Source organism: Phaethon lepturus, unplaced genomic scaffold, assembly GCF_000687285.1.
Source record: "Phaethon lepturus isolate BGI_N335 unplaced genomic scaffold, ASM68728v1 scaffold23618, whole genome shotgun sequence".
Lineage (NCBI taxonomy): Eukaryota > Metazoa > Chordata > Aves > Phaethontiformes > Phaethontidae > Phaethon > Phaethon lepturus.
In genome coordinates, this window is record NW_010558607.1 from 5,711 (window position 1) to 29,457 (window position 23,747).

At 40.8% G+C, this 23,747-nt stretch overlaps 1 protein-coding gene across 2 annotated transcripts in view; it reads left to right on the plus strand.

Annotated features, from left to right (window-relative positions):
* Positions 1-1,018: 1,018 nt before the first annotated feature.
* RALGAPB (Ral GTPase activating protein, beta subunit (non-catalytic)) overlaps positions 1,019-23,747 on the plus strand; it is a 54,478-nt gene continuing 31,749 nt past the window's right edge. For both annotated transcript variants that reach the window (XM_010293131.1, XM_010293132.1), the window contains exons 1-9: positions 1,019-1,201; positions 1,867-2,069; positions 6,328-6,491; positions 7,152-7,338; positions 10,175-10,306; positions 11,483-11,661; positions 14,917-15,065; positions 15,176-15,392; positions 22,462-22,663. In XM_010293131.1, the coding sequence (XP_010291433.1) occupies positions 1,019-1,201; positions 1,867-2,069; positions 6,328-6,491; positions 7,152-7,338; positions 10,175-10,306; positions 11,483-11,661; positions 14,917-15,065; positions 15,176-15,392; positions 22,462-22,663 (1,616 nt within the window). The remainder of the gene's footprint in view (positions 1,202-1,866; positions 2,070-6,327; positions 6,492-7,151; positions 7,339-10,174; positions 10,307-11,482; positions 11,662-14,916; positions 15,066-15,175; positions 15,393-22,461; positions 22,664-23,747) is intronic.

Here is a 23,747-nt window from a genome sequence, read left to right on the forward strand (position 1 = left end):
AAAGCCTGCTTGGCTCACCGTCAGCTTGGCTCCCTGAGCTGGCTCAGTCTGCCGTAAGGGAAGGCGCACAACTGCGGCTGTGCTGGGAGCGTTGTTGAAAGGAGAACTCTGTTTCTTCCGTCTAGTTCCGAGAGTGCTACCTGGGAAACTTTCTAGTGGCTTTTCTATAAAAGAAATAAATAAAAAAGATGGATAAATCTACATCAGGGAGTGACTCTGTGTGTGCATTGACTTTACAAGGATTTGAAATGCATTAGGGCACACTCTAATGCCTTGGGTTTGATACCAGTATGCGATGTTATAATGAAGCCATAAAATGATAATGGGTTTAAGTTAGTGATCCACCAAGGCTCAGTCAGTCCTGAAATCACTTCAGATAAAGTGTACTCTTCATCGTCAGTCAACCAAATTTTTCAACTACCAGTTTTGAGTAATGCATGCTGTAGGAGAAATACTTTATGAATGTAAAAAGAGGCTGAATTTTAGTCTTCTGAGATGACTAAGATTTTCCTGAAAGTTTCCTGGTATCTATTTTTAACTACTGTTGAGCTGAAAAAGGGAACAAGGTATGAATTGGAGCCATTGCTTATACGAACAAAATACTTGTAGAACTATTCTCTATTTAGCCAAAGATATCATGTAAGTTAAGAGCATCTTTCTTGCAAGGATGGCGCAAGCCGAAGTTGTGTGACATGAAGTCACTTCTCAAGTTTAAGTGTCTCAAATGGGCTGCTAGTCCTTAACTGAAACTTACTGTAATCTTTTTAGAGGGGAAAAAAAAAAGCTCACAGCTATATTAAAAAAACCCAAAACTATTAAGGTTGAAAAACAGCTGTTGGAATCTCTTTCAGGTCTTCAAATGTATGACACTGACATGTGCATCTTGAATTGACAAGGGTCTGTGTCATGGCAAACAGCCTCAGTTTTGGTAACTTGTGCCATACACATTTCTACTAGTTATGCCTTTTTTTTCTTCCTTGCTCCACAGGTGTTATTTGGATTGTAGCATAGAGGCACTATGTACTCAGAGTGGAGATCCTTGCATCTTGTCATTCAAAATGATCAGGGTAATACCAGTGTACTTCACAGCTATCCTGAAAACGTGGGGAGAGAAGTGGCAAATGCAGTGGTGCGTCCTCTTGGACAAGCTTTAATTACATCATCCGTTGGAAGTGAGAGTTTACTAAAAACAGACAAAGAAGTAAGTGCATTTCTTCAGAGAACATAGTTTCCTTCATGCTAGAGTGGCAACTTAATTATTTTCTATAGTGTCTTTTATTTTTCTCTCTTTAATAGTCCAAGTTTTATGAAGTATGCTATATTTTTAGGTTCGTTATCTACATAAGGCTTCTATTAACAGCTAGATCATAGCAACAGTGTAATTCATGACCTAGTAGTAAGCATTTATGTGAGCTACTGTACCAGGAAGTTCAAGCTAAAGCAAAAAAAAAAAAAACCACCCCAAAACCAAAACCCAAACCAAAAACCAACCAAGGTATTTAGCAGGTAACTCATAGAGTCTTTCTAATTACCTTCATTTTTGAAGCAACAGTGTGTGACATTTTAAAAAAGTCTTTATATTGTACAAATATTTACTACAATTTGAAAATCTTCCGTTACATCAGCTCTCGTATTCTGAAGAGTTCTTTCTACAGATTAGACTAAACAGATTCAGGATTTAGTGATTTGCCATTTATTCATAATCTTCGTAATGTCATGACTTGATGTTTTCATGCAGTGTATGTTAAATAGAATTGCCCATACCACCTAACTACTGTTATTTTCTTGAGTTAGAACCAATGTGCTCTGACCATTGTATACTTGCTAATATTTATTTTTAATAACTTTTGTTTTGTGTTTGGTTAGGTAAAATGGACTATGGAGGTGGTTTGTTATGGACTGACCCTACCTCTGGATGGCGATACTGTGAAATACTGTGTGGACGTATATACAGATTGGATTATGGCTCTTGTATTACCTAAGGATTCCATCCCTTTACCGGTTATTAAGGAACCAAACCTTTATGTTCAAAGCATTCTGAAACATCTCCAAAATCTCTTTGTACCGAGGTGAGTGTTAAGGCTGGGACACTCAGGAGGCTCAGGAATTTGAAACTAATCAGCAGGTAAACTGTCAAAGAGACCTGATGAGCCATAGATGCTCTTGATTAAAATAAGACTGCTGTCATTGCAAAGTTAGGAGGAGGGTGTCTCTCCAAAGCTGTTTTGTAATTTTAAGTAGCAAATTGAGTTGTTGCTGCTGTGTTTAGCTAATTGAAAAATACAGATCATTCATAGACTTGAATAGTTACTGTTCTAAGAACTTCAAGAACCTTCTCTATTAGACGACTGGAGGACAGTGGGGAAAGGTTAAATAGCATCACTGTGTGACCATGTGCTTGGTATTGTGTAAGACTGAAATAACTACGAGCACATCATGGCAATCCCATGCTTTGTTTACTCAAGACTTAACCACTTCTGATGTGTTGGAGGATCTTGCACAGCACCACAACGTGGCTGCTTTGCGCCTGCATCTTGCTGCCTATTAAATGGGCATAATTATGCTGACTGTCTCTTGCTGGTAGTTTCAAAAGAATCCTGTGGAGGAGTGCTTGGACAGTCTGGTGTTACTCGAGACATACTTGGATGATGATGTTGAGATACGCATGCTTCTAGGTCTTGGACAAAGTTATATTGTCAGAGTGCTCAAACATCATGCTTTGTTTGTAGTTTATGACAAATCTACATGCTGCTGTTGAACAAGTGTTGGATAAGTAAGAGATTATTTAACGGTGCCCTGTGAAACAGTACTTAAATATTAGCTATGTGAAATTATTTCAATGTTCAGTATATGTCTGTAAGTACCAGATCATCAGTATTAATAATGTAAGTGGCCTTCAAAAGTGCTCTGCTGCACCTGGATCACTTAACTTTACCTGAAAGCTTTGTTAATAAAGGACTTTGAATAATAACTCGTACAAATTCAGATGAGGAGTTTGTTGCTATTTATTGATTGCTTCAAAGTATACCACCTAGCCTTAGTTGTCATTGCTCTTAACTTGTAGTGTAAAAGGCACTGAAGGATGGTCAGGGCACCGGCACAAATCTGAGGAAAGCATGCTTCTGGATCAGACCTCTGCAGAAGGCTGTCTTTAAGCTTTAACAAATGCAGAATTGAGTCTACTGTCTGGGAACCTTTATCCCCTTGGCACAGTATAGAATGAATTCTTCACTAGTCCATTAAATAGTTCTTGCTATGATTCCTTGACTGCTTTCACATCAGGGGCCCTGGCAGCAGGCAGCTCAGTAGTCCTGTTTCTTGTGCTGTTGGCACAGGCTGCCATTCCACCCTTCTCTCCCAAGTTCATTGATGGAGCTTAGTGCAGGGTGGTAGACTGCATGTGATGGCTGTTGAATGAAATAATTAACATCCAGAGACAGGGAAGACTGGAAAATCATTATTTTAAATACTTCCCTCCTCCCCCTAGTATAACTCTTGTATTGTTTTCTTTCAAAAGCCTCTGAGATGTATCTGCAACACTGTTTTTTCATGGCTGCTGCTGTAAACATTTGATGTTCAAGTCCCTACTCTGTTTTCAAGAAAAAGAACTTAAAGTTCAAGTTTTGTCCTCCAGGAAGCTGTGTTCAGAATTCAGCCCAGCAAGGAGGACATTCTATCCCCAGCAACAGGAGGACATTCTATAATGGAAATTAATGCAAAACTGAAGTTGTACATACCTTGCTTGAGTGAAAGCAGAGGCTTATATTCTTATGTGCCTGTGGAGGGGAAAAGGAGAATAATTTCTGATTTTACCCAATTGATGCAGGTTGCTGATGCTGATGGGCTCCTGTAGAATAGGAGCTCTTGCAGCAACCTGCATTGATGAATCTCCTGGAAAAATCTACTGTTCTTGTGTTGAAAATACTACGCCTTTATTATAAGCATATGTTCTATAGAGGGTTGTGATTAAAATAGCTTCCTTCCTCATCCTGATTTCCTGGAAACGATGTAGCTCTTGGTTTGGCTGCCTTAAAAGTGGTGGCCCAGAGTTGTGGTGAGGGTTTCAGACCCTGAGGAGGATGTATAGTTGAAGTGTGAAATGCAGCAGCCTTAAGTGAGCAGTTTGACTTAAATAGCATCTCAGGAACATGTATACACCAAACATGAAGTAGGTGCGTATAAATCATTCTAGTTTGAGTGCTCAGCTGAATCAAATGTTTATATGCACAGTCCTTGAAATGGTGTGGTGCTGAAAAATAAGAACAGTGAAAGATGGGTGAGTCAAGTTGCCTTTCCTGACTGCTAGACTTACTAGTGAGAGCATGCTTACATCCTTCCCTCCAGCACTGACCTTCTGTCCACCCTGATGAAATGAACACCTCTTTTCTTTACATATTTGAGCAGTCCCCAGGCAACCCCCAGGCTTTCCATCTCTAGCAACCCTACGATATTCAGAAAGCCTTGCAGATTACTTAAGTAGCAGTGGTAGTTACTGCCATCAGATAAAGTTTCAGTGCTGCAAACTCTTGTTGCAAGCATAGAAAGAAAATACGAGAACTCTCTCTCCTTGCCTCTCCTCCCCAGGAGATTGAGGTGTAGATACCAGGGTCTTCCGTGCAACTGAAATGTCTGGAATTGCTTGAGACACCATGGAACATGTGATAGACCAAGTGTAATAGATGCTTTTTTGTAATAACTTCTGTTTCTCATATGAAATCATGAGAACAATTCTTGTTGCAAAGACAATGAGTCTGCAAAATGCTGCAACCAAAGTTTGCCATTCAGTTGACTTTGTGGACAAGGGAAACTGGTAAATGGATGGGGACTTCAGAGTTACCTTCACCAGATTAGCTCAAGTATGCCATTAGTCACCTTGCAAATGGAGCTCCTACATGTAAGCTCCCTTTTTATAGATGCCCTAAATTATTAGGGAAACAAGTCTTGAAATAGGCTTTGAAACTTCAAGCCTATCAAGATTAAGGATATCTTTTGATTAAAGTATCTGCTCTGTTGTTGCTCAGGGAAAAAATAGAGCTACAACCAAGGCAGGGCTTGCTTGTCCCAAGCTTTGTTGTTCTACAGAGACTATCTGTTAGTATCTAACACTTGCATCAAAGCAACTGACTGAAGTCATGAGCTGTGACTAGTAGTCTGCATGATTATCTTGTCTCTTTGTAACGTTGTTTCCAGTACTGTAATACAATGTTTATTCTATCAAGATAAGAGTTGATAGTATTTTTAAAGTGTGTCTGTTGGTAATTGACTTCAATGTGAGCTACTATTCTCTAAGAAAAGCAGATCTCTATCTAGTGGATCAGCATGTTCCCGGATGCTTACCATGCAACATGACTTGTGGGTTATACCACAATGAAAGTGTTTGGTAGGAATCTGGTAATACTACTTAGTAGTCCAGTGGAAGGTAGTATTTTTACGATTTTTTTTGTCACCCCTTCAGTAAGTGGTAGGAGGGATGAGGAAACTGCTTACAAATTGAAATATGGCTTGCATATATTGCGTGCTGTAATTTGTAATCTCTTCTTTCACCCTTTAAACTTTTAGGCTTCCTCAGCTTTGTTTACCAGTGTCCTCAGATACTGTCCAGAACATTTCACATTACTATTTTGTACCTGTTCTGTCTTGTCCAAACTTAACTGATGGGAAGAGAGCATGGTGCTTTGTGCTGCTTCTGCAGCACTTCATGTGGAGTGACTCAGCAGTGACACTGTGGAACTGGTTGTTCCTATAGGGAAAACCTTGATAATATCAACTTGTTCCCTTTCTTCCTTACTTATCCCTTCTTCCTTTAGTCTGATTTTCCTATTTAATGACACTCTTCTAGATTCCACACACACTGCCCCCCCACCCCCCCATCCAAGGAATTGGGGGTAAGAGTTGGATCTACATTTGGAAGCAGGAAGAGAACCAGGAAGGATTTAAATTAGTTTGCTAACAATATTTTCTCCTAATTTTGCCACTTTCCTTCCGAATTACAAATGTAACAATTAGTGATGTCTCAACTACATTCTCATGGTTTGGTGTAAGATAAATTCCTTTGGGATAATGGGTTGTTCTTGCTCCAGTTAGTGTTCGCTCTATGGTGGTGGGTTCTGTGTCATATAGAGAAGAACGTTACGGTACATCTTGTACTCACTAAGGCAGAGTTAGGATTCTTGGAGGCAGAGTTAGGGTGCATAGAAACATATTAGCTCATGTTCTTGGTTCTTGTTCAATAATATTGAGGTTTCCTCTTGTAATTGTTCAAATTATTGTACATATCACTTCATAGTTCTTGTTTAGAGATTCAAGTATTGTTTTCTTCTCTTGCAGGCCAGACCCAGGATCTAGTCAGATTAGATTGTGCTTGCAGGTTTTGAAAGCTGTCCAGAAACTGGCTCGTGAATCAACAATTATGGCAAGAGAAACCTGGGAGGTTTTGTTATTATTTCTTCTTCAGATCAATGACACTCTTCTAGCAGCTCCAACTGTGCAAGGTTCATGTTCAACTTCCATTCGATTCAATTACTGGAAAAACCTTTGGCCCTGCTTGATGTTGAGCTTCCAGGGGAATTGGGGGAAAGCTATTAAAAGCTAGTAGTAGCCACAAAAGCACAATAGCTCACTCCTAATTGTGCTGCACTACTCTGAAATAAAGCATTGTCAGAAAAGACTGAATGGTTTGGAGCCGAGTTATCCTAAATGTATTTTTGCAGAACAGTGACTCTGTACAGGAACAGTTCATGGTGAAAGGTTTCAGACAACGTTGTTCCCTTTTTATTTCACTGAAACCTCTGTGTGTTTTGCTGTTTGGCCTGCCTACTGGAAAATAGTATTCTCAGTTTATACCTATTAAAAAGAAAATAAATGAAGGCATCAATATAGATAGAGTGCAATAGAAGACAGCCTAAGATCAGTGAATTCCTACTGCCCCTTAGTGATGTGTGCATGTGGCTGGGCTTTCTATGATATGTTTGGTCTTGTAAAAAGGCTAATTGGTGTGTAGGAAGCAATCAGGAATCACTCTTAAACAAAAAATGATGAAAAAGATTGACGTAAGAATCTGTATGCACTTAAACTGAAATCTCCTTGGGGAGATACTTGAAGTTACTTAGACTGAATACTCACTAAAGGCATTGCTTTGTTTCTGTTATAAGGTGGCATTGCTGAGAATCTGGCTGAAAAATTAATTGGTGTGCTGTTTGAGGTGTGGTTACTAGCTTGTACGCGGTGCTTTCCAACACCACCTTACTGGAAAACTGCCAAAGAGATGGTGGCCAACTGGCGACATCACCCTGCGGTAGTTGAGCAGTGGAGCAAGGTCATCTGTGCCCTTACTTCCAGGTAGGAGAAATCCCATGGAAATAAACACACATGTATGGGGATGATCATGGTTATACATGGTTTTCTCTGGAGTTGCTTATTTGTGGAATACACAGAGATCCAAAAGTGAACGAGTGAAACAAAACGAGAGATCTTGCTAGTATCCTTGGCTTTTACTGTTTGTGTGTGTGTGTCTTTGTTCTGCAAGTGAAGATCTGAATTGGATCGTCTCTGTCATTGTGTAATCTCAGCATCTCTCTGGTATTTAGCACTATATAGTGTGTGTATATTAGTCTCCATCACCGTGACTCTTCATCGTGTCCTGCAAAGAATGAGTCATGGATAGTGTAGCATTATAGTTGTATGTTTAATGGCAGTTGCCACCAAAATTATTAGGTGCTTGTTACTATTGCATGTTGCTGTGTTTGAGGTGACTCTTGGACTCCCCCTCTCCTGCCCTGCGTTGCTGAAGCCATGTTGTAGCTGCCTGGTGCTTGTGCCCTGGCACTAGGGCTGCGATGGACTAGAGGCAGGCTGCAGGCTCTCCTCTGAGCAGTGGCGCTCTTCTCCCGAGAGTATCAGAGGAGAGCTGTACCAAGCCTTGCTGGGCATGGGAACGGGGGGGATCTGTGGGCTGCAGGAGGGGTCAGGCTGTCGTAGAAGGCCCTGAACAGTGAGGGGAGTCTCAGTACCCTCAATACTGAGGTCTTTGTGGTATGAAGTCCTTGCAGGACAAATCTCAGCCTCTTGGAGGAAAGAACTAAATTAATGGGTGAGGAGCAGGAGTCTGAGTCTCCTCCCAGCTCTCTTGAGACCTCAATAACCATTTCTGTGAAAGTTCAAAGCTGTATTAAAATTGCTGCACTGTGGAAAAATTCAATGGTATGCTTTTCTGCAGGGCTTATTTTAACTCTGAAAACTTTTGCTTTTGAATTACCTGTCAAAATTCCAAGTGTGGATAAATTTTTCCAGGTTATGCAGCTACTTGTTAAACCTGTAGGAAATAAAGCTGCAATGCAAGTTCTGTGTATTTCCCACACTTCCTTTAGCTATTTTTAGCTCATTAGATGTAGCGTTGTGTAACAAAATGTTTTATGATTCACTGATCTGAAAAGAACAGCTCTGCCTCAAAACATGCGTTGGTGTTCTGCTCCATGCACTATGCCCACACTTTATCTTCCACTGTTGACTAACAGTCCTAGTTCTGTTGATGCATAGTAATCTGCAGGTTTTCTGTAATGTTTTAGTGTGCTGTTCAGTAACGTTGGTTTACGCCTAATACATAGCAAGCTGAACTCCTCTGATGCTAACTTCAAGTTCAGCCATGTTTTAAGTTGCACTTTTAATACTTAAACCGTTTGAAGATGGAGCTTTGTTGAAGTGTTGTTTTAGTAAACAGTTTTTTGAATTGGGTTATTAGCAATAAGTTGAGATGTTTACTCTCAGCTTAAAACCATATGGAAAGTTATATTTGGAAATCTGTACACATATGCAGTGTTAATCTTTAAATATGGCTATGACTTCATAGCAGGGTGGAACTAGGGTCTTACTTGTGTTGCCATACAGATAGATACTTCTTTTACCTATCTAGGGTGCTTTAAGTCCAACTGTCTTGGATGTGTGGATTACAATTTATTTCTGTTTTCAGTCATTCTTGAAACTGTCCCAAACTTCAGTTACGATTTGTCCATAATCCTTGAAAAACTGATTTCTTGCATCTCATAAGGGGAGAATTATGAAGTAGTGCAGTGTGCTGTAGAACAGAGATGTTGGGCATGACTTTTCATGGGGTATGCCCAGGCTCTTCTGGGTTTGTGAGAGCTGGATAATTCCTCATGCCTACTGTGGCATGATTTTATCTCTCTTAGACTAGATGCCCTTCTAAGTGGGCAATGATGAATGGGACATTTCTTGTCCCATTACCAGCATCTCTTAGCTTAGAAATAAGGGCACGGTAACTGAAGCAAGAAATGGTGCTAAAAGTGAGTTTACGTTAGGGGAGGACAAAACCTGATTTCTGGGAATGCTAGGATATTGAGAAGGTGCAACTTGGATCTCTTCCATCCTTTTAGAGAACACCAAGGTTATGTTGATCAGGGAAAGTAATCTGTAGGTTTACAAAGCTGGGGATGAAGCAGGGGTCAAATCAGACGGCAGTAGCTCTTGAAGCTTGTTAGTGATTCATCAGGTAGTTATAGCACTTCTAGAGAGAGATCTCAATTTATCTAAGCCATTATTCTCATATATCGCATTGCTGTAAAGCCCTCTGTGGGTTTGTTCTTTGCTGTTCTGCAACTCCCAGCTTCTGTAAAACATAGTGCACCTTTTTTGAAGAGCTTGCTACTCTGTGGACTGCAAATACTGTGCTGGTTGTAGGATGGCATCAAGTGTTGCTCAGTGTGCTGGTGTAAATCGTAAGTCATCAGTAACTTGGAATTTAGACCTGTAACCTAATGTGACTTGTTGGTGTCATTGGACACTTAAGCTAAAGAGCCTTGAGGATAAGGGCTTAAATTCCTTCTTCCCCCGCCCCTTCTTTTCTAAGATCTTGTCAGTTATGTATGTGCCTGTGTTAATTGGTAGTCCCCTTGGCTAAACAGAGCTGCTATGGGGTGTTATGCCTTAACAGCTCTTTGATTTGGTTGGACCTTCAGGCAGGCTCCAAGGCATGTACCCTTCAAAGCTTTAAGAGGGCTAAACTGATTGTATAAAATAGGGATCTCTAGGAAAACTTAGGATGTTGTGTTGTTGCTTGTGGGCTTACTTGTGCACTACTGATATCCTTGAGGCTCAAATGCACTGTTAAATTTTTGAGGAGTGTTAACTGAATGACAGATCTGTCTGACTTGCTTTCTAGATTGCTGCGTTTTACATATGGACCTTCATTTCCACCATTTAAAATTCCTGATGAAGACGCTGGTCTGATTCCTCCTGAAATGGATAATGAGTGCATTGCACAAACTTGGTTTCGCTTTTTACATATGCTGAGGTATTGTGATTACAGCCATCTGTGGTTTATATTCTTGCATAATTTCTATGAATTTGCATGACACATGAAAAATTTCTCTGGAGATTGCTAAGGTTAAGCACCTAAATAGAGTAAAGCGCGAGAGATTTGTTGTACCAGTGCCCTGCAGCAGTCCAGGGCAAAGTTGTAAGTGGGTTGTTCAATTTTGTACTCTTTGGCTCTTTCAGAATGTAAACTGGTTTATTTAATTAAAAAATTTTTAGCTATTTGGCATTTTGGAAGATACGAAAAACAAGACTTCAAAACAGTTTTATTTCTCTGAGAGAGCAAACAGGAAAAGCAGAACAATAGCTCAGACAGATGTATGCTGCTTCCATTCATTCTTCAGGGTGTTAAATTTAACCTACAAAAGATTATTTTTAAAATGGGTGTATCTCTCTCTTTCTATGAAGAAAGCTATACAGTTAATTGTAACATCCATGTTACTGTTCTTAAATACATAACAGAACCATGTGGCATGCTTAGTTTTAAAGATTCTTGGGAATGCCGTGGCATTAATCTTCTGAATGGCCAGAATAATAACCTGTTTATATAAACATTATGGACTAATTAAAACTAGATAAACATTAGACTGTTCAAAATCTACTTCTTAACTAACTACAAAAAACTGTTCTTTTTCTTCATTTGTGATGGTAATGTCACAAGTACGGTACTCTTCAAATCTGGAATTGCTGTTACTGGATTTGGATCAGTCAGGAAAAAATGCTCTATCTTTTATCAACCTTTTTATCACTCCCTTTCTTGTCACTGGTTGCTGGCAATATTTTATTCATTGCTTACGTTTTGAGTAAAATTTGAGAATTTTAACAATGTAAGGACCTCTTAAATTGAGTTCAAAAGAACTTCATAAGTAATTAATATTACTGCAACAGTGAGATTATTCTATCAAGTGTATGCTGTGGTTCATTGGATCTTAATAAAATTATTCAGTGTGTTTGGGTAATGTTTGAAATAAGGACAACTAGGAAGTGAAAACTGACTTCCTCTGATGGAGTAACAGCTAAAAATAAATTGATATTGGATGCTGTTTTGTGTTGTTGTTATATAAATGCCTTAAACTATTGCATCGAGTATTTTTAAAATCCCAACAGCTGTTCTTAATCTGATTAAAGTATATTTTGCTCTCTTTGTGTGCAGTAATCCTGTGGATTTGAGTAACCCAGCCATTATTAGCTCTACTCCCAAATTTCAGGAGCAGTTTCTGAATGTGAGTGGTATGACTCAAGAACTGAATCAGTACCCCTGCCTTAAACATCTGCCTCAAATATTCTTTCGTGCCATGCGTGGGATCAGCTGTTTAGTGGATGCATTCCTAGGTAATGCTTTTGTCTTACCTGTGGATAACTAGGGATAGTAACTTAATAGTTATTTTATTCTGTTTAAATCCGTCTTCTCCATAAATACAGCCATAACAATTTATCATTTGCAAGTGTATCCTGTAATTGATAGGGAAGGGACCTCAGGTCACTTTTAAATAACCATCTGTATACACAATAATAGTATTTGAATGCATGAACTTGTAGATGGCCTTAGTTTCAAATGCAAAACAAATCTGAAGTCTAAAATAGCCATCTCTTCCCCAAACAAGGCTGCTTTTTTTTTTTTTTGTCTAATCAAGAATGCAAGTGTTATGCTTTTAGCACGTGTGAGCACTGACCACTTTGTTTATAAACTTCGTGCAAGAGCTGTGTGCAGTGCCTGGTTTTATAGGGTATTGAATTTTGGCTGTCACCTTCAGACCTTTATACTAGAAGTGCCAGTTTCACTTAGTTTAGGATTAGTGGGTGACTGGTACTGCTGAGAAGAAAAGCTATGTTTCTTTGTGTCTGCTGGTAACGGAGTAGCTCAAATTTGACTGAAAGGTAAGGTAAGCACTGCCTGGTAAGTTTTAGGTAACACTATATATAGCACCTGAAATCTAAGGCATTATTCTTAGTATGCTTCAGGCTTATTAAAAATTCTTCAGAGATAATGTGCTATTGTAAACTTTGAAGAGCTGCCTGTCTCCTGCTGCTTTTTTGCTTAAATGCATGCAAGCAAATGTTGTAATCTGCCAGAAGTGTGAGCTGATGTGAGACTGCAGAATACTTGAGCAGATAAGTAAACTGTGTTCAGAAAAAAATTGTCTGTAGAATTAGACCATCAGCTTTTTACATGTGGTTTGTCTTTTGGAAAAACCTCAATGGTTTAGTCTTTTTAAGCAAAACACCTTAAGATCCCTCTGTCTCACTGAATTATAAGGTCCTTTTTATTAGAAATACAGTCTGTGTTTCTGTAACATTGTTACAAGGAAAAGATTTATTGGTACAGTATTCCCCACTGCAAACAAGTTTTTGTCAGTTTGGATTTCACTTTTGTAGAAAAAAGCTTTGTTGAAAAAGTTACGAAGTGATGCAAATGGTCATTTTTCTTGAGCTATGATATTGAATCTTGAAACCTGTTGTGTCCACTCTGTTCTTCCAGATGTCTTGCCACCAATTTCAAGGAATTGTAATGATTGCTTTTTACTAATACCAGGTGTGAGATTTAAAATATTCAGTAGTCTGTCAAATAATATAATTTGTTAAAGGAGGATTAGATATAGGCAATATATGACCTAACCTAGTGAAAACAACCTCCTCCTTACTCTGTCAAAATCTATCTTCCTACCTGTGTTAATAGGATTTGGCAGTCTACACTGAAACAATAATTAAAAAAAAAAGAAAAGTCCAACTGAGCGTTGGTAGGTGTTCCTCTGAAGTGTATTTTACTGGCTGTGTGAGCTGAATTAATTTTTTTTTTAAAAAAGCTATTAAATGTGCATTGAGGGGAAAAAAATACTACATCCAAGGTTTTTTGTAAAGTGTGGTTAGTAATTAATTTTCAGGGAATAAAATAATTTGTAATGTAAGACTTGTGAGGGGGGCATCTTGCAGTGGAGACAGAGGAAGAAGCTGGGCAGCTCTTAGCTTTGCACAGTGCATGCGCCTCTGCTGGGATGGCTGGTGTGGTGAATTCCTCTGGGACCTTAGAAATAGTCTGGGGTTCTTATCTGAGACCCACTAACAGTGTGGTAGTCCTTTTTGTGGTCTGCATCTGGCTACCTGAGACTTCGTTCCCACTGGGGCAACAGGGATCACGTATACAGCTCCTTGTCTGGGTGCGGTGGTGGGGGGTGTGATGGTAACTGGGGTTGAGGTCTTCCGCACTGGCGAGCTGTGGAGCATGGCCGTGGGCCCCTGGCAGCCCGGGCTCTCCCGTAAGCATGCCAGGAGCTTTGCTGTCTACATGAGCTTTTGATGGGATGTTGAATCAGAGACTTCAGACCTCTGAAGATCTCATGTAGCGAGCTGAAACACCTGGGGTGATGACAGCCCACCGGGCGTTCCACAACAGACTGCAGTCTGTGATGTACTTGAGCACAGGAGAGCTCTTGGTGAAATTAAATTCCGGCTGTAGGTGTGGATGTGAGAGAGTGCTCAGGCAGACTTGAGAGCTGCAGTACGGACCCCTTTAGCTAAGGCTAATGGGAGTTCTCATTGCCGTCTACCCCAAGTGCTGAAGCACATGGTTTTTAGCTCTTCCTCCCTAATATGTACTTGCATGATGTGTGTGTTCATCAAAATACCACATCCTCTTTTCCAAAAAATCATGCCCAAACAAAACATTTCATAGTGCATACTCTGCATGGGGTGTAACACTAATGGTTTAGCAGGAGTTAGTTGTTCTGTAACGTGATATGAAAAGTACTTGTGTGCATTAATTAACATGGTAAAAAAAAAAAAATCTGTGTCAAATCTTCAAGCACACAGCAGTTCCACACTTGATTTTTCAAATGGGGTGTGAGGGTGGTGATATTCATTAAGTGTGATGGGAAGTAGTGGTGTTTGTCACCCTAAGTTTTGCAGAGGGCTGGTTGCTTCTGATTCTAACTGGGAAGAATAGCTTTATACACTACGAGTATTTCCCTGAGGCTGGGTAAAGACTGATCTATTGTCCTGCTGCTGCCAGAAAAATGATAGCTCGCTCTGCTTTCTTGCCCCATCTCTTGTACTGACTTAGTATTTGACTGTTCAGCAAGCTGATTCAGCTCTCAAAAACAGTAGAGAACTGCATGGTGGATGGGTTTCATCTTAATTTAGTGAGCTGAGTTGTCTTTGAAGGGCCAGACATTGTAGTGTCTTGGAACGGGGTGTGGGAGTTACGGTTGGGAAAGCAAGCCAAAGGTGAGAGGCATCTGAATTTTGGCAGAAGTGAGCTGTTAAATGGGCTTTGGCAAATGAACCTTGCTCCTTTCCCTCTGCCTGCTCCTAGAACTGGTCCTCCCGTGTGCCATTTCCCACGTTCTTAAGGTGTGGGATTCTTTGGTGTTTTTTAATTATTTGCTTAGCTAATGCAAGCAGGGTTTTCTTTTGCTTGTGCATTTATTGCTGCTAATAGTAAGAGAGGAAAGATGTTTTTCCCACTCTGTTTTGGGGGGCAGGGAGGAAAGCTGGTCTATTTACAGAAGGCCCATATGCTTACTCACTGGGCTGCTGTGTATGAGCCTGCAGAATTCTTGCTGAAAGCTTGTTTTATTTCTTGATCTACAGGCATTTCACGACCCCGGTCAGATAGCGCACCACCCACGCCAGTAAATAGGCTGAGCATGCCCCAGAACACTGCTATCAACACCACTCCACCCCATAACCGAAGGCATCGGGCAGTGACTGTGAATAAAGCAACAATGAAAACCAGCACTGTAAGATTTCATATTCTGTATTTAAGTAGCTGACCCTTTAGATAGTTTCCTCAGTTAGAGGAAGTAATTCCCTTGCTTCTAGGAGTTAATTTGTTCTTCTGTTCAAATAGGTAACTACTGCACATACTTCAAAAGTGCAGCATCAACCCTCCTCTACTTCTCCACTCTCTAGCCCAAACCAGACAAGTTGTGAGCCACGGCCACTACCAGCTCCTCGCAGGCCAAAGGTTAACAGCATCTTGAACCTCTTTGGATCGTGGTTATTTGATGCAGCATTTGTTCACTGTAAACTTCATAATGGAATAAACAGAGACAGCAGCATGACTGGTAAATATTACTGAAAAATATACGTATGCTTTTACCTTGTTTTATTGACATTTCCTACCTGCAAGATTAACATATGCATAATAATAAAAAAAAAAAATCCAAAGTGCTGTATTGTGGTTAACCCCTCCCAGCTGACCCAGCACCTGTTATTAGCCGAGCGGGTGTGGGGGCTTTAAAATTAAAAAAAAATAACTTTTTACTATTAAACACTCCCTTGCTCTAATAAGCACGGCAGTCCTAATTATGCTAGTGGGGAAAATTTTATTAAGTGAAGGAAATAATGTGACAAGAGTCCAATTCTTAATTTGAAATCTGCTTGGGTATCTCTCTGAGTAATAATAACTTCTTATAGTGACTCTTTAACATTTGAAAAATTGTCAAACATCACTCCAGATACTGTACAAAGTGGTACTTCTTGTTTTTGGAGAGCATTATAAAAACAGAAGTCCTTAAAATAGCAAGTGAAGTTGCTGCCTTTCAGTAACGGTTGCTATGTGTTTCCATGCTATGTCTTGATACCTTGGTTGTCTTCAGTCCTGAACTGGTAGATGTATTTTGTCTCCTATGCTTTGCTCAGTTTTAGAGGTTAGATGTTTTGAGACATGGTAGCAAAACTAATACTCCACTCAGAGAAGCTTTTTTAGCATTCTTCTTCCTTTCAGTGATAATATTCAGAAAAGAATAAACTTTCTCACTAGTTACTTTTCCTGTTCTTCATGTAGTATTTTGAATGTCTGCTAAACTCTCCCAAGAGATGTATCTATTAGGAGCTTACTGGCCTAAGAAAGAGAAAGGAGGAAGAAGTTTGCTCTAGGAAGTTGGGTTTACAGTGGGACTTGACAGCAGCAGATAAACAGATGATCTCACTAGTCTTCACATGTCAGATGTTCCGCTGTTCATTAGCAGTGGATCTGAGAGAATTACATTGGTGGAGACCCAGAAGACTGGCTGTGTTATGTCCTGCTTTTCTAGTGATTTGGAAGACAGAATTAACTTAGAGAATTTAGTCAAGTGTTTGCTGCCCTTCCAGGATGCCATGAATGTTGTTACCGCTGTGTAAAGTACTGGTCACAGCAATGCCATGGCAGGCTGTCAGACGAGAGCTAACTGAAGATGGACCCATATTGCTGAAACTTTGTAGAGAGGCACCAAAGTCTTTTGGATAAAGCCTTTTGCTCAGCCTCTGCTGTAGGTGGGAAAATATATCAAGACTTATAAAGGGCTTGGCTCCTGCAGTTTCTGGTGACTTGAAGCATCAGTGTCTTTTAAATCAGGTTTAAGTCCAAATGGAAAAGCTTCTGTTGTGGGAGTCTAATCTGTGAAGCGTGATGCCTCCAGGTGCAGTCTTTTCCTCCTCCAGCAGTGTAAGGCAGGAGGTGCTGTGCTGGACTGATGAGGTGGGCCACAAGGGTTGTGTTAATGTGGCCCCCCTCCATCACACAAGTGGGGCCTATCAGTAATAATCAGATATGCGTGTTGTGCCCATCCACCAGCCTCTGCGTGTGCTCCCTAATATAGATGTGTCTTGAAGAAAGAGGGCAGCAGAGAAGGGACAGTTAGCTGCCACAATCCTTTCCTAAGGGTAAGAGGACAAAAATAAATCTGCCTGTTGTAAGACTTCTTTTTGGCTGCAGGTTGGCTATATAAGCTATATAAGCTATATATCATGATCCATCTGCTGTCTTCCATAGCCTGGTACAGTAATGCTTTTGACACTAGCTTGAATGTTCTTGCCGTGTTTGACACTGCTGTCCATAATCTTTGCATTAGCTTCAGGAAGCGCTATTATTTTTATGGATGTTTTAAATGTTTTATGATTGGGAAGTGTCTGCTCTTAAAAGCAGCTTTGCTGTGTAGTATTGTCTTCCTATTTTTCTTTTAGTTCTGGGACTGCAGCTGTATAAGATCTCAACAGCTTTAAGCCCTTCTAATATTCAGGTTGTTTCCATGCCATGCAGTTAAGAATTTCTTCTCTCATAGCTCTCTGTCGTGATTTCTCTGTTTCATTGCTGGCTGGAGGACTGAGGTCCACTTTGAAAAAGAAGGAGGTGAAATATCTTGATACAGATTGATCCTTGGTCCTGCAGAGAGATCCCATGCCTTGGGACACCTTTCTGGAACACTGCATTTGAGTGTGTGTTTTATTCCTCTTCTGTCATGTGACACATTCTCAATGAGAACCCATATGACATGATTTCTAAAGAGGTATTCGTGAGCTAAATGCGAGTGCCTAACAAATAACCCTATAGATAAGCTGCGGTCTCTAGTTCAGAATTTAGTTCAGTTCTTTTAAATGAACCCTGCTGATTCACATGGGCTAGCACATCGTCCTTCTCCCATCTAACACCACAAGTCTTTCTGATGAGCTTTAGGAAGTAAAGAGCAGTTGATCAAAGCTGATATGAATGACTACCTATCTACCCCTGCTTTTTTTTCCTTGTCCTGGAGCCTCACATATCTTACTTCTTGAACTCTTTAACCTCCAGAAAGGAAGTCAAGAAAAATGACTGTGGTGGAAAAAATGTGCAGCTTTTCATAGGTTCTAAGCTGAAAAAATATCTGGATGGGTGGAAGAGTAACCGAGCTTCCTCTACTTGACCCTGCTTTTGAGGGGCTGGAGAGTGTGCTGACTGTATCATTTCCAGAGGTCCCCTCCAGCCTCAACTCTTCTCTGTTTCTGTGAATATAACTGCTGCCCCAGTGTTGCTCAATTTTCTGTCATCTTCATTGGTAAACTTCTTATCATAGAATCTTTGTGTTGGAAGGGACCTTTAGAGGTCATCTAGTCCAACTCCCCACCATAAGCAGGGACATCTTCAACTCAGTCAGGTTGCTTAGAGCCCCGTCCAACCTGACCTGGGATGTTTCCAGGGATGGGGCATCTGCCACCTCTCTGGGCAACCTGTGCCAGTGGTTCACCACCTTCATTGTCAAAAATATCTTCCTTCTATCTAGTCTAAATCTTCCCTCTTTTAGTTGTAAAACTGTTACCCTTTGTCCTATCGCAACAGACCCTGCTAAAAAGTCTGTCCCCATCTTTCTTCTAAGCCCCCTTCGAGTCCTGAAAGGCTGCAATAAGGTCTCCCTGGAGCCTTCTCCAGGCTGAACAACCCCAGCTCTCCCAGCCTGTCCTCCCAGCAGAGCTGTTCCAGCCCTCAGAGCATCTTTGTGGCCTCCTCTGGCTGCGCACCAACAGGTCCATGTCTCTTCTGTGCCGAGGACTCCAGAGCTGGACACAGAACAGCAGGGAGGTCTCACCAGAGCCGGGCAGAGGGGCAGAATCCCCTCCCTCGCCCTGCTGGCCACGCTGCTTTGGGTGCAGCCCAGGATGCAGTTGGCATTTTAGGCTGCGAGTGCACATTGCTGGCTCATGTCCAGCTTTTCATCCACCAGGACCCCCAAGTCCTTCTCGGCAGGGCTGCTCTCCATCCCTTTATCCCACAGCCTGTTCTGATACTGGGGGTGGCCCCGACCCAGGTGCAGGACCCTGCACTTGGCCTTCTTATACCAATCCTTGTATGGATTGGTACAAGGATAATTTTATGTGTTTCATGTTTCTGGGTGCTGTGGTTTTGTGTATCTCTTTGGGAGGAGAGAATTGTTCTCTCCCACAAGGTTAGCTGGAGGTCATCTGTACATGGCTGAGTACTGGTGACGTTTATCACCTGGAAAGCAGTCTTCCTGTTTGCTCTTTGAGCCCCATCCTTCAAGATAGTCTTGTGTCATTGTTTGGATTCTGAAGCAAAACAGTGGTCTCGCCATCATCGGTGTAATGCTTTTGTGCCTCGAATGTCCTGTATCAGGTTTTGGTTTCTGCGCTGAGACCTTGATGGTGAAACTTTATGGCTTTAGAGCAGGCAGCTAATGAACATTATTCTGTATTGTGGCGAGAGAGGAAAATGATCTGACTGAAAATGCATAGTTGGTTTGAAAGGAACTGGATCCTGCTGGTGTAGTCTTTAGAATTAGATGGCTGCATGGTATTTATTTAGCTGTTAGTGTGGCACAAATAGCTCCCTATGATCGGTACTTGAAAAAACTCCTTCATAAGAAATTTGCTATGAAGAATTTATGAAGTTAATCCTGAATATGACAGCTCTGGGGTGTGTGTACGTGTGCCGAGTGTAATTTCATTGGCAGGAAGTGTTTGTTAGACAAGCTTGGCTGTACAGTGCATGCTGCTGTAGTTGCTGTCTGCAGCAACTTGAGAGTTGGGAGAAACTCGTGTATACCTTGTGCCAGCATTTCAGCAACTGAATCTTCCAGTCTGATGGGCTTATTCTTAATCCTTGTACCTAAAGAAGTCAGTCATAAGTCAGCCTGCCAGCTGTGTGTTTTATAGCAGCTGAAGGAGTCTTAGCCTAGGAGGGTTGCTGGCGTCGCCCAGATGCTGTTGGCAGTGGGAGAGTCTTGGGGTAGAGTTTTACTCTCATCTCTTCTGGCCCTACTGTCATTAATGTCCCAAAGCATGTTTCTGGGGATCTAGGAACAAACTATAAGAAGCCCTTATTAGGGACATCTTGGATGTTGCTGAGAGGCTTGGTCACAGATCTTGATTCTCACCCTGAACATTCAAAGAAGCAGCTCTTACGAGGTGGTGGCGTTCTCTCCTGGTACCTAGCTGTGGGAGACTTTCCTTTTCATTCTCTGGAGATTGTTTTTGAGATGTTGACATTTCTGGTAGTGTTCTGCCTTTTGTTTCTGCTTTGGAAGATTGTTGACTGAGCTGGTGGTCGGGGCAGGCATGCCCAGGTATACTGGCTGCTGTTAAGGGTTGTTTGCAACTTGGGTTATGGAAGACAGAGCTGTCATACAGTCAAGAACTCCTGGTTTGGAAGCGGGCGTATTGCTGTGAGGAGACTCTGCAGGTAAGCAACCTTCGCCCTGCAAGACATACCCCAAGGCACAGAAGCCTTAGGACAGCCTAGTGTATACTCCCCATACAGTGCGACCTAGGGAAATGTACTTGAGCTGGGAAGGGTTAATACATCCCTTTAAAGAACTGATGTACATCCATATGAACAGCTCTAAACCTTAGTAGTATTTTGTAACTTTTTGTTCATTGTTTTGCATGGTACTTTCAAAACCATAATTTTGGACCTGAATGCCAATTTCCTATGTGTTTAACAAGCTTGCTATATCATAAAGCTTTTAATCTATTTTTTAAAAGAGCTAAAAGCTTCTTAACTTATATTACAATTTCACCATCTTAAAAGTATTTTATAACTACTGCTGTCCTTTGATTTGTTTCCATTTTATTTCTATTATCTTGCAGCATCTTTTATCCAAATTCTTCTTTCTTATAAATCTTGTAAGTAGGAACCAGTAGCTTTTCCTTAATTGCGGTCATGCTTTTCTCTTTTTCCATAACCCCATATTTTATTTGTAAATTCATTCTCATTGTCTTCTGTAGCTTTTGCACTTTTACTTGAAAAAGACAAGTAACTTTTTTGTGTGTGTTTTTGAATGGGGAGGATTGTTGGCAAAAGCAAATTAATCTGCCTGAATCAGTCCCATCTTTTCTGTACTTTAGTCTGTGATCATGTCATGAGTTTCAGGACTTTGCACTAACCATGTTTTTTTTACTTAAAGCTTATTTTTACAGACCTAGTGTTTGATTTGTATGCATTGTGCATGTAGTGTTTTTTTCCAACTACAATATATTGCTGGATAGCTTATTTAGGACAAAAAAATGGCTCATGGGAAGATGCATAAAGATTTGTGCTTATTTGCTACTTTTGTAATGAAAATTTGTAAGGTAACAGTAGGTTAAACCACAAATTTAAAGACAAAAACTTAAGAGTAGACACTAGACACTTAGGACATTTCCTTTAAAAAAATAAAACAAACAAAAAAACCTATCTGTAAATTAACAAGTTCAACTGTCAAAGCGTTAACAGGCCTTTGTTTGCAAGACTGATTGTGAACCTGATGTTCCCCAGTGTCCCAGGCTTGAGACAGAGGAAGTTCTCTGGTCCTGGTGGAATTACATTGGCGTGATTCTGTTAGGAGCACACATTATCTGTTTTCTGTTTTTGTAGCTTATAAAAGTTTTTAAAATTAATATAGTATTAGCTAAAAATAAGAAGGAACGTGCTTTTTCTGCCGTTAGTAATGCAAGTTGTCCAAGGGCAAAAAAAGGGGAAAAAAAAAAATCCTATTGAGAGCAGTGTATCTTTTCTGGTTGCCGTCCTGGAAGAAAGGGTGAAGCCAGCAAAGCGAGTAGCCTCCTGTACTGTATGCACGATACTGGTGTGTGGAAGGGCGACCAGCAGTCCCACTAGAAAGACATGAATTCAACAGGCTTGGAGTGGCAGGACTGTCCTGCAGGGAGGGAGCACAAAGCTCAGCAGAACCACATCCCGTTCAGGTAACAGCGGGCTCCTGAGAGACTTTGTGGAGCCTATTGTGGGATATGGGGTAAGAGGGGGCCAGCCTCCCTGGTAGCTGCTGTCTGGAGGCTGTCTAACCTCAAATTGATTTGGCAATTTCAGTAGTCATGTGAGGAGAGAGACATCAAATCACTAGAGTGGGTTTCAGCAAATTTCTCTTTCTGATATGGGTCCTTAGAATTTTTTTTAAATAAGAATTTTTATATAACAAAACTGGATCAAAGCAGCTTGGTGTTTAGAGCAGCGTAAGAGATTAGTTGGCCAGTTGAAAATTAAGCACTCGCTTGGAGGTCACAGTAATGGCACTGTCTAAATGTTTTTGGTATTTTAAGGCACCAAGGCAAGGTGGTACTTCATTTTTTCTGGAGATGAGAACTAGGTGAGGGAAGATCCTTGTCCTACAGAGAGGGTAGGAAACCAATATTGCACATAAGCATACTCTTCCCAGCAGAAAGTTGGGACAAGCTCTATAATATGAAGGTCAGTTGTTGTCATCCTTATAAAGAAAAAAAGTTATTCACACCCACATATACTCTCTAAACAGAGGCACTGACTCAAATATAGTGAACTAACAGCTTCATAACTACTAAATTTGACTTGATCTTTGTGTCCAGGATCCCATGAGCCTATTATATATGTTAACAAAAGAAGTGAAACGCTGTTTTTTCTCTTCTCAGCTATAGCAACTCAAGCTAGCGTGGAGTTTCGCCGGAAAGGGTCACAAATGTCCACAGACACAATGGCTTCCAACCCCATGTTTGATGCGAGTGAATTCCCAGACAACTATGAAGCAGGAAGGGCAGAGGCGTGCGGGACACTGTGTAGGATATTTTGTAGCAAGAAGACTGGGGAGGAAATATTACCAGCTTACCTATCCCGGTACTAACCTATCTTCCAGTTGCTTTATTGGTATAACTTTATGGTAAATGCACAGTGAATAGCATTCAGTTACTGTCTGAATCCTGTGTTTCCAATTCAAAAAAACTTCAGATGCTGTAGGTGGGGATCCTTGGCTAAACTGAGTAGTGATTTCCTTTCATCTTCTCACGATGCTGGTTTTCATTGGGTTTTCTTCAAGTTCCAGTAGAAGGGAAGTCCCTTTTAAAGTGCCTCCCAGCTGAAAGGAACGTTGTCTTTTTGATACTTTCTTGCTTCCTGTATTCTTGTTTTTTTTAATTTGTCGCTGAACGCTGTTCAGATGGAAACAGTAAGTGTACAGACATGAGACTTTGTACACTTTATTAGACCATGAAAGGTCTTATCTTGTCAAACACCACAACACTGGGATGGAATCTGTTTGTGGGTTGTTGTTCCCCCCTCCCTTCCCCCTTAAATATATAAATGCACTTATTTAAAACATTTGTGTTCTGAACTACCTCTGTGTACAGTCTTGTTTCTAATAAAATAAGGCAGTCTTGCCTATTATAGTGTACCTTTTCTCCAAATTTTTGTTCAAAAGTGAAATAGCAAAAGCTAGAGGCAGAGAATCCATTTCAAATCATGACTCTCTCGAACTGTTCAGGTACATTTGTCCCAGATGGCATCAAAACTTCCTGGAAGACTGAACTATTTTGTTTCTTGTGTGTTGTAGTGTTTTGTGTATAGATAGTTCGTGTTTCTCTTAGCCGATCAGTGAGATTCCTGTGTTTGCAAGCCTTTAAAAAAAAAAAAAGGAGGGGGGCCAGATATAAGTATTCTCTAGCAAGCAACTGCAAAAGAAACTAACTGCTTTTGGGTGATGGCCAGCTAGGTTCCTGCCCCCTTGCTTCTTCATCTGAACTGGTTATGATGGGTAGTTTGGTCTCATTTTTCCAAATAGCTGATCACTGTTTCCACACACACACCCCCACCGCCCCCCTCCCCGAAAGATTTTGCAGTATTTTTCTTGTGTTGGGAGAGTTAAAATCAAAGTCTCTCTCCCATCCTTACATGGGGAAGGGAGTAGTGGGAGAGCACGTGATCC